Here is a 14,231-nt window from a genome sequence, read left to right on the forward strand (position 1 = left end):
ATTTCTGAATGCAAAGGATCCTAACGTGCCTTGGATTAATAGATGATATCCTTTCTCTCCCCATGGATGTGAACTAGAGACTTCAATTTCTAGTAAATACACTTTTAACTGAAGTTCTGTTTAACCTAAAGTTATGCTTCCACAGCAAAGAATATTACATTTGAAGGTTCTCATTAATATGATGGCAGTGTCTTTCCCTTTTTCCTATACAAGACCTCTCTATCCTGAGAAATGAAGTCTTATGATAGTGGCATTGATTGTATCTTATGGAGACTGTCTTACCATTATAAATATTTCATTACTTTTTAAAAGCATAAGTGAATAGACTTTGGTAGCAGTATGAGAGTTAGAAGAGAGGGCTCAAATATGCAAAGAAAAGCCAAAGGTCATGATTTTAATATAGACCTTATATATATTTTAAATTACTTTCTGATTTATTTGTCCTGTTAGAAATATTTAATGAAAGTTAGACCAAATGTATGCTTTTAATAAAACTCAGTATCAAAGCTTCATGACAACTAGATTTTTTTTCTATTTGTCACTTACAGAGGGCATAAAGATAAGATATTTGTGGTTAAATGTAACCCACACCATGTTGACAAACTGGTTACAGTTGGGATGAAGCACATCAAATTCTGGCAACAAGCAGGTACGGTTGTTTGGGTTTATCATTTATGTGGTTGAGAACTTTAAAAAAAACTCTCTGAAAAAAAGCCCACCACTATTATATAGCCAGTCTCTGCAATTTGAAATTAAAATGTGCCTAGAAGACATTCTCTTCCATCTTCACTTTGGGCTGCTTAAGGTCCAAGTTGTAAAACTCGGAACACTCCATATGATGCATGCATGTTTCTCAATATCTAGAAAGCTTTGGGAAATGTTCTGTGAAAATAATTATTTTTATATTTAATCATCTGTTCTGAAAGCTGTAATTATGTTGGACCACCAAACAGGAAATAAAATAATCACTTTGGTTGGGTGAACAACATTTTCAGTATTTTGAGGGTTCTTTTATCACTGAATTCAAACATGAATTAAACCCCAACATGATACACCATAGGTGATCCAAGTAAATCTGTGTGCATTATAATATTGATGATAAGGGTGAGTGAATAAGCATATCAAAACATGCAAGGACATCGTATTCTTCTCACTAATAAACCAGACCTATTACTGGGATTTTGAATTCTTACCATCAGCTTAGGTACCATGCACACGTAATCTTACACTGGACAAAACGTAAATATGCAACTGTTCTAGTGCTTTCTGCTTTAAAGAAGAGATAATGGCACCCACCATGTCTGAAGAGTCAGCCTGTGCCTCGTTTTCTGGAATAGGTCTGGGTTTGTCAGTGCCAGTTAGTACTGGGAAGTATAAGTACAGGGAAATGTGAACATCTCAGGGACAAATGTGATGTACCTTTTCCTACACAGTGATTCACTTTTTCGCCCTGAAGTTCCCAGGACAAAAAAATCAAGGCAAAACATAGGCCATATGTTTGCATTTTTCCTTACTGCTAGTGTTGTTGGCATTCTCTCTGGTCAGCATTCATGAAGACTTTCCTAGCTTGCCCGGGGAACTAAGTCCTTCCTCCTCTGGCTGGAATGGAACCAGCACTGAACCTTGGTTACATGAGTATCTTGTTGGACTGAGATGCATAATGGCAGCCTCCCCAAACAAAACCTAAGTTCACTGAATGAAGAAACTCCTTCTTGTCTTTATACCCCAGCAGCAACCACTGTATTTACCACAAAGGAGGGAGTCAATAAACAATTAATGAATATGTAAATGAGAAACTCTCTTAGAATATTTTTGTTTATGATGTATTCTGCCATCTTTCCATATACATGTAATGTAGACACACTGGGTTTTTCCACTGAAGATAGTCATTCCAATTGCTCATAGAAGGTGTCAGTTTTTCAAAAAGTAACATATGTTCTTGGTCCACTTCAGGTGGGGGCTTCACCTCTAAAAGAGGAATTTTTGGCAGTGTTGGAAAATTGGAAACAATGATGTGTGTTTCTTATGGACGAATGGAAGATCTAGTGTTCTCAGGAGCAGCTACTGGAGATATTTTTATTTGGAAAGATATTCTACTACTAAAGACAGTGAAAGCTCATGACGGGCCTGTGTTTGCTATGTATGCATTGGATAAGGTATGACATATTTTCGTCATTAGCTTTCTAAAATTCTAAATTAGACTGAGGAAGGCCCATACCAGCAGGATGCGTGCTTGTCTCTAAAACCGTCTGAATTGGGAAGTAGTTGTCGCGAATGGAGAGGAGCACAAATATTTTTAAAAATTCTTTCATTTCTAGTGATTTCTTTATGTGCAGTTTCTACCTTTTTCATACTCGTTCCTCCTGGCTCTCACCCCTGAGAGCCCCTCAAGAAGTGTTGGGATAATGCACAAACCCAGTAGCAGATGAGTCCTGAAAAATATTTCAACATTCTCTTCCTCTTTAGTACACAACAACAAAGACCTCAAAGTAGCAAATGGTTCGATTATTGTCCCACTCATCAGTTTGACCACAAGTTTAGTTCATAACCACTTTGTTCCTGTGTAGACAGCTTCAGCTTTAACAAGAGTGTAATAGTCTGTATTAGTGTTTGCCAGTATTAGCTGTAAAGTATTAGCTATAAAGTCTGTATTAGGGTTTGCCTGTATTAGGGTTTTCTAGAGAAACAGAACCCATAGGACATACATATACATACACATCTACCAAAAAAAAAAAATTGTTATAAGGAATTGGTTTATGTGGTTATAGAGGCTAAGAAGTCCCACGATGTCCTCTGTAAGTTGTAACCCCCGGAAAGCTGGTGGTATAACTGAGTGCGAGTCCAAAGGTCAGAGAACCAGGGATGCCAGTAGTGTGTATCTCAGTCTGAGGGTGGGAAAAGAGATGTCCCAGCTCATTCAGTGAGCCAGGAAAAACAAGGATGAATTCCTTCTTCCTCCACCTTTTGCTCTCTTCAGGCTCTCAAAGAATTGGATATTGCTCACCCACATTGGGGAGGGCAATCTATCTTACTGAGTGCACCAATTCAAATGCTAATCTGATCTGGAAATACGTTCCCAGATATATCCAGAAATAAAATTTAATCAGAGCACCCTGTGACCAGTTAAGCTGATACAAAAGAATCATCACACCTGCTGTATTTCCACTTAAGCTCATCTCTATCCTGCTCTGTCCAGCCACCTTCCTACCTTACAGTGTTCTTTTGTTGTTATTTGTTTTTAAAAGATGACACTTACTGTCAGTACTATGAAAATACCTTGTTGAACCACTTTGCCAGAAAAATCTATTTTTTTATTCACTGCCAGCTTGCTGGTGGTGCCACTTTCTCTGCCCTCTGACCTCCAAACAACATAAGCCACCCAACACACCTAACTAAGCCATGCCTCATTTTGCATTTCCCTGTTCCCAGGTAATTATACTGATCCCAGTACCAAAGTAGGTTCTTGTTTGATGTGCAACTATAGCGGTAGTTTTAGTGGTTAAGCTGTTTTTTACTGGCAAATTTGTTCTGGCTTAAGCCGTACATTAGACGAGATTAAAGTAGAAAGCCAAATCTGTCTAGGTCTCGAAGTTGATGTGCTATAACTTATTTAAACTCTTTCATTGCTTGGTAAGCTAATCCGAAACATCCGAAACATACAAGGATGTCACAGTATAATTTGAATTTAATTTGGGAATTAAGTCTCCCCTACATAACTATAATGAGAATATGGGTATTTAATGTAAAAAAAAAACTTCAAAATATTATTTCCTCATGAACTTCATTGGAATAAAGGAAACTAAAACTCTCTAAGAAAACAATGAATTACTTAGTATTTTCCATTTAAAAAATATTTTTCCAAAGAGCAGTTGGTATATATAATTTGCCAGAAAGGAAAAAAGCCAAGAAATCATAAGCTTAGAACAAGAATAAAGATCACTGTTCAGTAAAAATAAAAAAAATAATAATAATACCCAATATGTTAAGCATTTTACTTTCCAGGTTTTATAAAAATTAATCTGGATTTTAATTATTTTGGACATTGATGTCCATTGAACAATGTTACATGAACTGCCTAAGTTCCTCTTAAAAGATAATGATGTTTTCTCCTGGAAGTAAATATCTATTTTAACATACTTAATAATCATTTTTAATTGCGATGCTAATTCCAGTTCATTCAATAGGAAGAGATGAGATACTAGAAACTCTGCCAGGCTTTCCTGTTCTTTAGGCACCTACATTGAAGTGGGGGACGGGGCACAGAAATGGCCATCCAGGACCTAGGGTGCCAAATACCAACCAAAGGTCTGAGGAAAGTATGAGGAACACACATTGAGAATGTGCTTTATCCACTAGAGAAGTAGGGGAGAGATGTTTCTAGGAGATACTTTATTAATATTACATGTTATCAGGTTTTTCAGTCTCCTATACTTAGGAAGGAAACACAGACCAAAGCTGCTTTTCCCAAGAGGGAGCCCTTTAGAGGCCAGGTGGGCAACTTGTCATTCTGATGTATATTTCATTCTTCCCATATATGCCTTCACAGGGTTTCGTAACGGGTGGAAAGGATGGAATTGTAGAACTCTGGGATGACATGTTTGAAAGATGCTTGAAGACTTACGCCATTAAAAGAGCAGCTTTGTCAACCAGCTCAAAAGGTGCCACCCCTGAATATGTCATCGGAATCTTTCTTTTCATAGGAATGGAAAAGATGGTACTGAAGTTCGTGGACAGCCGTTACTAAAACAGTTCTCCTTCTTCTGCAGTTAGACCTCTAGGTCCCTGGTAGAAATGTCAAGGCTGATTGCCTGGCGCTACTGGTACTTTTGAACTACAAAGACAGACTATATATGAATATCAGACTGCTTGTTGTTGTTGTTCTACTCAAAGCACTGTTTACAATATTAAGTGCAGCATTTCCCCCCTCAGGCTTGCTTTTGGAAGATAACCCTTCAATTCGTGCCATCACTTTGGGACATGGACATATCCTGGTGGGAACAAAAAATGGGGAGATCCTGGAAATTGATAAAAGCGGCCCAATGACACTGCTTGTTCAGGTACTGTGTACATTTTCTAATGCGCGGTTCCTGTCAGAGCTGGGACTCGGGTGAGGTGAGAGGGCACTTAGGATGCCGTATTGAAGTAGGCACTTGGTCTCAGGGTTGCACGACCGCTGGGTTACTGACCTATTGCTGTGTAAGAAACTGTCACAAATTTAGCAGCTTAAAACAATACAGACTTATTATCTTAAGCTTTTTCTGCGTCAGAAGTCTGAGCCTACCTTAACTGGGTTTTCTGCTTAAAGCTTCACAAGGCTGCAGTCAAGGCCAGGGCTGCAGTCTCCTCTGAGGCTCATCTCAGATGAGGTGAATCTGAGGAAGAATCTGCTCCAAGATGTCGCAGGTTGTTGGCAGAAATCATGCCCTTGTGGTTGTAGGACTGACGGCTGCATTTCTGGTTAGCTGTTAGCTAGAGGCTGCACACAGTTCTTTGCCACATGGGTTCTCCAACATGGCTGTTTGCTTCCTTGAAGCCACCAAGGGAAGGAGAAAAAAAACAGGCATGACAGTCTTATGTGACATAATCATATCCTCAAAGGCACGTAATCATGAACATCCATCCCCTTGGCCCTATTTTATCAGTTGGCAGATAGTCACAGGGCATGTTGCACTGGAAAGGAGGTGACTACATAGGAGTGAAAGCCAGGGGGATCATGAACGTGTCCACCACGTGTCCCTCTGGCAACAGATATTACTGTCCCTACAATATGCAGAGTACATCCCCCCACCCCCAAGGTCCCCAAGGGTGTTATCCCATTACATTATCTGCTCAAAGTCCATAACCCCATTGTCTAAATTAAGTCCAGGTATGGAGGAGGCTCTTTAGGTATTTTTCTTCTCGATCTGACAAATCTATAAAACTGTCAGGACAAATTATTTTCTCTACTCACACCAAGTATATAAGTGTCTCCTTTGTTTTTTGTTTTTTGGGGTTTTGTTTTGTTTGTTTTTTTTTTTGCCTCATGCTAGTCTCTGTCTTGGTGCATGTAAACACATGGCCTACTTCTTGCCCTCCATCTCCCCTCAATAATCTCACTTGAGGGGGTGAGACTGTGACCAGTTTGGTGATGGACAGACCTTATTTATAGACAGAAAGGGCTCAGGTTGGGGTGAGGGTGTACATTCAGAAAGCAGAGTAAAAAAAATATGCCCTATTATATAAGCTTCAGGACTTCTATGGGTCCCTGGTTCACCTCCTTCTCCTTCAAGTTTTCTATCTTAGAGATGAACTCCCAAATCCCACTGAGAGTGGCCCTTCGATTTACTGCATCCTGGGAATAGGTCCACACACACACAATCATTCAGAACACTATGAGGTTTTAAAGTGGCATGTGCCCAAGCCCCATTCAGGATATCCTGAATAAGAATGTGTTTAAAAAAGAATTCTGCGAACTGAAACAAGATGGGATTAGGATGGAGACAAACCATGAGAGACTCTTTTTTTGTTTTTTTTTAAGATTTTATTTATTTACTTGACAGAGAGAGATCACAAGTAGGCAGAGAGGCAGGCAGAGAGAGAGAGAGGAGGAAGCAGGCTCCTGCTGAGCAGAGAACCCGATGTGGGGCTCAATCCCAGGACCCTGAGATCATGACCCGAGCCGAAGGCAGCAGCTTAACCCACTGAGCCACCCAGGCGCCCCCCATGAGAGACTCTTAATCTCACAAAACAAACTGAGGGTTACCGGGAGGAGGAGGTTACGGAGAGGGTGATGGCGTTATGGACATTGGGGAGGGTATGTGCTATGGTGAGCGCTGTGAAGTGTGTAAGCCTGGCGATTCACAGACCTGTACCCCTGGGGCTAATAATACATTATATGTTTATAAAAAATTTTTTAAAATTATTAAAAAAAAAAAAGAATTCTGCGTTAAAAACCTCAAAAGCCCTGTAGCTGATAGTACCAGGTAGCAGGGACTGGGAATACGCTGGAGGTATCTGTGAGGCATGATGTCTTCGTTCTCCAGCTGATCTTGATTTTGTTTCCTTCCAAACAAATTTCTTTTTCTCTCTGGCCATCGCTTCTTATTTAATTTTACTGAAAAGTGATTATTTCTTCCTAATCCCCACATATTTGAGACTTTAACTTATTTGCATACATGCTACATTGCTAAATATTTTTTTAGGTCCCTACCATCATGTGATTTAAGCAATACTGTAAGATTTAAACTCTATATTTTTTTATTTTGAAAAACATTATAGTTGAGCTTATTTTGTTTAAATATGTTTTAAACTCGAAAATTAAGGCCTTTTGCCTCTTCATTCTGTATGATTCTGGTTTTTCCCCTTATTTGTTTCTATTGTTCTAATAATAAAAATAGCTATAGGTACTGTTTATTGAGTGCCTACTCTGTGTCAGGCAGTACTGTTGTACAACATTTATTTCTCCACAACAGGAATTTGAAGTTTTATAGATGAGGGACCCAAAGCCCATTAAATTGCCCACAGCCATATGCTAAGAACTGCAGAGCTGGGATTCAAACCAAGGTGTCAGATACCAGAGCCTTTCCTCTTTCACTACACTGGGCTGTTCTCCCTGTGTCTTTTAGCATGGAGACTGCCAAGGAACCATGCAGAAGGCATGGCACCCTGAGTTATGGGCAGGCAGTAGAGTTGGTGGAACCTTCAGGAAAAAATGTTGATTACTGACATCTTGTCTCCTTACACTTGTACCATTCTTTTCCTTTTCAGAAATCAGTGAATAGTCAGGTCTGTTTCCACTCTCTCTTTCCTCTTCTTATCTATCACTCATTTGTATTTCCTCTTAAGCAGAACCAAGTAGTTCAATTCCATCAGTGTTTGTTGGGCTCCTGCTGAGGACCACCCTGTGCTACCCGCTGTGCACAGTGGAGTAGGGCTTCCTATCCTCTCAGGACTCATGGAGCTCATGAGGCTCATGAGGCTCATGAGGCTCATGGTCCTGCTCCAAGAGAGGATGGACACAGAGGGGAAGTGAAGGAACAAGCAGTGTGGTTAAGATCCTCCACTATCCTGCTGTGGGAAAGTACTTGCACCGCTTTGCCAGTAGTATGGCAACACAATGTCCCTTGGAATAGATTGTTTATTTTTTAAGAGAAGGAAGACTGGGTTGGGGGAGGGGAAAAGTGGCAGGAGATGAGTTTGTAATTCCCATTTTATTTTCTTTGCATATAATCAATTCTCAGTCATGCAGCTATTTACACCCAGCTTTACAGGTGATCAGAAGGAAGGCAAGATTCCAAACCCATTCCTATACCACTTGAGGTACTTCTGGCCTATCTTGCGCACTGTCCACTCACTGGGATTACAGAAATGTAATCCCATTTTTTAGGGAAATACCATGTTTAAGTCAATACATGAGGCAGTAGTTTAAAAGGATCTCAGAGCCTTGCAGTCCTATTCTCAAGCAAAATGAAAAAGGGACTTGGCCTGGGAAAGGGTTCCAAGCACATCCATTCTGGGGGGAAATTGGGGTCGACACCTAACCCATCCTCTGACTGTGACCTTTGGGGTGAGAGGCTTCTGAAGGGAAGAAAATTAGAAAACTAGAGATGTAGGGTACTCCAAATCCAATAAATTCAAAGGGTTTCTACAGCCTTTGGCCCTTCTCAGATATTTGAATGTCATATTTGGAACTTAGTATCTTCTGCCAAATTATTGTTTCGCTCTAACAGTTGGCCTGTTAAACCGAAATCATCCAGTTTCTCTTCAGAAAGCCACGTGTTTCCTGAAGCAGTCCAAGTACAAACACCTTTCATATGCTGTGTACGGTTTTCTTTTTTGCTTTACTAAGCAAAGCCTTTTTATAAGTGGCCACTAAAAGCAGAAATTCAGTGAACAGTCTGGTCTGCTTTACTGTTCTATGCACTAATCTGTTCTTTACACTCCTTTATTGAGTGATAAATTATAGGCATCAGAGTCATTTTCTCTCTAATTGTTCATTTTTTAAACACTTTTATGTCATTATTTCTAAGCCATTTAGGTGTGTTTGTGATAAGATAGAGGTATATGGAATTAGCCCAATATCTATTAAGCACATTTCAGTTTTCTGTTATTCACTTTATAGAAAAACATGTGAGCAAACATTGAACCTGAGTTATTCCCAAGGCACTTGATATGAAAAGTGAGCTTTTGTTTTGCCAATGCTATGCATTCAAAGGACTTAAATTGAATTAAATTAATAAGCATATCACTGTCCAGTCTTAAACTTACACACTGTTGTGTGTCACTTGTATCTCAGTAAGACTAGAAAAAAAGAGAAATATAGCAATCAAATTCAATGCATATGCCTTAATTTGATCCTGGATTTTTTTTTTAGTAAATTACTTTTTTTTTGGGGAAAAAAAAGAAAGAATATTGCTGTCCAATCCCTCTTATAGAGATAGGTGGTTACCTACATCTTTTTAGAACATGGGTTTATTCATAAAGGTGTTTTATGTCATGACCAAGTTGTTTTACCAGTGTATGTGTACCTGTATACACTGTTTTAACTTGATATCAAGGAAGAGGATCAAATGAGGGTGTTTTATTATTTATCCAGATATTTCTAAAAAGGAAAGATGTTTGGCATCATATAAATACAGCTTATGAGCAACAAATCCATGTTTTCTTTACAAATGAAGACTTCGACTTCCTGTAGGCCCACCTTTAGATTCAAATGAAAAAAATTATTGAGTGCTTTTGTTTTGGTTCAAGGAAGCTCAGCCTGTGCTTCTTCACATGTGAACATGTTGAAGGTGCTCTCAGGGTGCGGACCCTGCCCAGCGCCGCAGAAGGGCTAGCCGGGAAGCCTGAACTGAGATTGCATGGCCTTGTTTCCTCTCCCACAGGGGCACATGGAGGGAGAAGTATGGGGGCTGGCAGCCCACCCTCTCCTGCCCATCTGCGCAACGGTGAGCGACGATAAAACGCTTCGGATCTGGGAATTATCCTCCCAACACCGTATGCTGGCAGTACGAAAGCTCAAAAAAGGTATGAGATGCCACTTTACACATCTGTCAAAGTATTTGCCAACAACAGCGTGTATTGTGTTCGTTCTGCACTCAGCTGCTGTTTAGAGTACCTGGTACGTGCCCCCACGTACACCAAGTCATGGGAAGTCAGTGTTGGTTGCTACAGACAGACGTTCCAGAAAGCTGGCCTGATCCATTACTTCCTTCGTTTTCCCTGCACTGCACAGACATTTACCACCTGGGGGCAATATGTCCTTCTTCTTGTGGAGAGCTGTGAGAGTCTGTTGGAACCCATCAGCTTGTAAAGAATGCTGTTTTATCTTTATGTCCAACTGTCTCTACAACTGATTTTATTAGATGAAAACAAAAGTTTTACCAAAAAAAAGTTACTATCAAGAAATTTTGTAAATATATATTTAACACTCTAACCACTAGAATGAAGAGGTGTATACCAAGAAGTGCGAATTTGGCAAATGTTTGTTGAGTAGCTTCTCTGTGTCAGCTACTGGGGCATCCTAAGATGAACTGTCTCATCTCGAGTGTCAGAGATGGACAGGGTTTGAACAGAGTCCCAGCAACAGATGAGACCATCTTATTCAAATAAGGCGATTTTGAGGAGAGTCTAAAAATGGGACCAATTGTTAAAGGGGTGAGTAGGATGTTGAGGAAAGACCAGGGATAGCGCAGTGCCATGCGACTGGTGACAGCCAGGTACTTTCATCAGCCCTGGGCCCGAAGGGGCAAGAGGAGAGAGCAATGCTGGAACCCAGAAGTGAGAGCTGTGTGAGAGGACAGGCGAGACAGGAGCTGGGACCCTCGGCCCAGGGCCGCAGCCAGTGTGCAGGGACCCTGCAGGGGAGGAAGCCTGGGGGCTCTGGACCCCAAACTCCCTGTTCCCTTTCCTTCCTTGCTCCCTTCCTCCAGTCTCCTGTTCATGCTCTTCCAGGCCAGAGGGCCAGGGAGGCCACTGATGCGATCTGTGCAGGCCCGCACAGGGAGGGGGGGAGAGCGGATGTGGAGAGACAAATGAAAGATGTCTAGTACAAGGCAGGTTGTGTGGAGGCTCGGGAGAAGGCCTGCTGCCAAGGACAACTTTAGCTGAGGCTCAAAGCATTTGTGGAAGTTCTTAGGAAAGGCTGAGATTGGGGTCTGGCCCTAAAATATTTGTACTGGGTAGTTTTACAAGTAGAGAGACGTGGAGAATGTATTGCCGAAGGATAAAATGAAAAAAGATGTCAAGACAATAGTAAAATGATGGTGGCTGGTCCTGTTGAGCTATGGATTCCTCGCAGTTTGCATTTGGTCTTCACAGGAACGTAGGGAGTAAGGCTATTACTGTCACCATGTACAGACTGAGAGACTGTGCCACAGAGAATTTAGGTTGTTAGCCTGAAATTGCATAGCTGATGGGTGACAGAACTGAACTCAGACCGAAACAGAGTGGGCTTCAGAGAGCAAGCCTCCGACTGCTGCCTAAGGCTGTTTTTCCCTGCCATCTTGCCTTTCTTTATAGTGGACTTGAGGGCTTAGTCAGTGGGGGAGTCAGGATTCAAATCCAGGTCTGACTCCGAAGCCCATGCTCCTAACCATAAGACTGAATCCTTTGACCACTAATTTATATGGGGAAATTGACATACTAAGACCTCCTTGTGAGTGACTTCAGTGTCAGACAATGAACTTTACTCACTAGGTTAAAAATTAGTTCAGTGGAAAAACTACCAACATATCTTAGGTGGATGACCATTCAATCCAGTTCACAGCGGTTTTCCTGGAGTAATTATTAATAGCTCTCCCTTTCACTCTGAGAAGTGTCCTGGTTTATATGTTGCAGCATATGGTTAACCTAATCTTGACTCTTCTCAGGGGCAGGCTTGTCTTGTGTTCTCTCGGCCCTGGCACCAGGTGTGACTCGCAGTACCTAAATGACTTGTTGCTCCCTGAGTGCATGAAGGAAGATGGAATTTAGATAAGGCAGTTTGGAGTTGCTGGTATGACATAGCTTTCAGCATACCATGAACTGTGACAGAGGGGAGCGTGTGGAAACGGAGTTTGGAGTTCCTTAGCACAAGGCTGTGGGACTGTCCTGTCCCTAGGAGGGGTGCTTACCAAAGTCTGGACAATAAGAAAGATGGGGGGAGGTTCTTAAACAGGGGTCCTTTTAAACACCCCCACACACAGAGTCCACACTCATTCAGAAATGTCTCCCTGTGACCCTGAAAAGCAGTGGGAAGCATGGCTCACGTGGCACTGGCAGCCCGTAGTGTTTAGTCTTATTGACACCTTCGGAAAGAGTGTTGTTCATAACAGAAGAAGCAGGATAAAATCTTTCACCTCTAGAATTCTGCATTAGGACTCTTGGATCAAAGACTTGGAGTGACTCTTAGATCAGCAAGGTCTCTAAAGCAAGTTTTGTGTGTAAGGCACGATATCCAAAAAGGTTTCTGGAAACTGAATTCCAGTATTCTTGTTCTCAAATATCCTCTCTTTTCTTGGAACCAAAAGTACTGGTTTTATTAATCCTTCACTCCTTTCCCCCATTCACTTCTGGGGTCTTTTGGAAAATTCCAGATAGTCAAGTAGTAAGAAATGAATGGATAAACCTTAAAGAAAGAGAAAATGTTTTGTTTGGTGGGTTTTTTGTTGTTGTTGTTCTTGTCCTTGTTGTCCTTTTAACATTCTGATCATTGTCCTTGGGTTTGAAAGGAAGATACATTCAAATTACGAAGCTGTAGTTCTTCTCACAGGGAATGTTAAAGACACTGTCACATTCTATGCAGAATGCACATGGGCAAATGTCTCCTTCTCTTCATTGAGTCTGCTTAATAATAGAATCATGCTGAGAACTATTCCTCGTGGATTCTTTTGTAGGTGGAAGATGCTGTGCCTTCTCCCCTGACGGGAAAGCCTTAGCAGTTGGCTTGAATGATGGGAGTTTCCTGGTCGTAAATGCTGACACTGTTGAAGACATGGTCTCCTTCCATCACAGAAAAGAAATGATCTCTGATATTAAATTTTCAAAAGGTGAAGATTATAGCAGAGACTTTCTAGACTATGTGGGGACACAAATTTACAAAAACAGACTATTTAAATACTTCCTTGGCCATTTTCCCATTTTGAAATAAGCTCCTGCAAGTAAATTCCTGTGTAAAACATTTGGGTTTTACTGGTTTTAACTGCACATTTTCTTTGCAGATACAGGAAAATACCTTGCTGTGGCATCCCATGATAACTTTGTGGATATTTACAATGTCCTTACAAGCAAGCGGGTTGGCATCTGTAAAGGTGCTTCTAGTTATATTACACACATTGACTGGGACTCAAGAGGTAAAGTATGTTGTGGCTTCTAAGATATAATCTTTGTTTTAAAAAAAGTCAATACCATTCACATGTTATTTCCAGAGAGAAGACTGGTTGAGTTTTGGAGAAAACCTGAGTGGAGAACCCACAATAAATATAAATGACTGTAACTTTACACCCCAGGGGCACCTGCTGTTAACATTTTGAGTATTTTTTCTGTCTTATTACTACTACTACTACAATTATTATTATTATTATTCAAGCCACTGAGTTTTAAGACCATTAAAGGTACGAGGTGCCTTCTGTTACCATAGCAATCCACTCCCTCACCTTTGGGTTCAGCATGCTGTGTCCTGGCCCTGCGTCTCCCCCTTTCCATTTTCCCTTTTCCTATCAGTGCTCCAGCCCCCCCCCCCCAAAGAATGGCCCAGGAAGTCTCCAGCAATTTTCACCTTCCGGCACAGGTAGAGAGCTACATTCAGCGCACCTCATGTCACCTTGCTCTCCAAGGGAGGGCCACCCCCTTACCTCCTCCAAGTCACGCCCATGACAAATCCAGTTTCTACCAGCAAAGTTTTAAGCCAGACAATGTGGATGATTCAGAAGTAAGACACAGTTCCTATAGTTCTCACCAGAGTTTGTAAGTTAGTGAGGGAGACAGACTTGTACTTGAAGTGCAGCCGCCTAGACGGTAAGGCTTGGGAATGAGAAGCGGGAAGTCACAGGCAGGGGCGTGCAGGGCCTCGGAATGGGTTGTGTCAGCATTAGACATGCAGGGCGGGGCTGCACCGTTACAGGGTGGGTCACTTTTAAGTCTCATCCCAGGGACTTGGCTGATGTTAAGAGTTTGGGGTAGGCATCTTGGAATGGGCGGGGACCCAGCTTTCAAAGAAGTTTTAGTTGACTGTGAGAGAAAAGCACCACGACCATGGGTGCCTCTGAGGAAAG

The 14,231-nt window shown here is 41.4% G+C and overlaps 1 protein-coding gene across 14 annotated transcripts in view; it reads left to right on the forward strand.

Annotated features, from left to right (window-relative positions):
• EML6 (EMAP like 6) overlaps window positions 1-14,231 on the forward strand; it is a 311,304-nt gene that overhangs the window by 203,314 nt on the left and 93,759 nt on the right. For all 14 annotated transcript variants that reach the window (XR_006606026.1, XR_006606027.1, XR_006606028.1 and 11 more), the window contains exons 18-24: window positions 549-649; window positions 1,954-2,156; window positions 4,547-4,658; window positions 4,930-5,057; window positions 9,864-10,005; window positions 12,855-13,007; window positions 13,179-13,310. Coding sequence is in view for 8 of the 14 variants with exons in the window: in XM_045077846.1 (XP_044933781.1) it covers window positions 549-649; window positions 1,954-2,156; window positions 4,547-4,658; window positions 4,930-5,057; window positions 9,864-10,005; window positions 12,855-13,007; window positions 13,179-13,310 (971 nt within the window). In the remaining 6 variants the exon portion in view is untranslated. The remainder of the gene's footprint in view (window positions 1-548; window positions 650-1,953; window positions 2,157-4,546; window positions 4,659-4,929; window positions 5,058-9,863; window positions 10,006-12,854; window positions 13,008-13,178; window positions 13,311-14,231) is intronic.

This window comes from Mustela putorius, unplaced genomic scaffold, assembly GCF_011764305.1.
Source record: "Mustela putorius furo isolate JIRA1106 unplaced genomic scaffold, ASM1176430v1.1 tig00000224_pilon_pilon_pilon, whole genome shotgun sequence".
Lineage (NCBI taxonomy): Eukaryota > Metazoa > Chordata > Mammalia > Carnivora > Mustelidae > Mustela > Mustela putorius.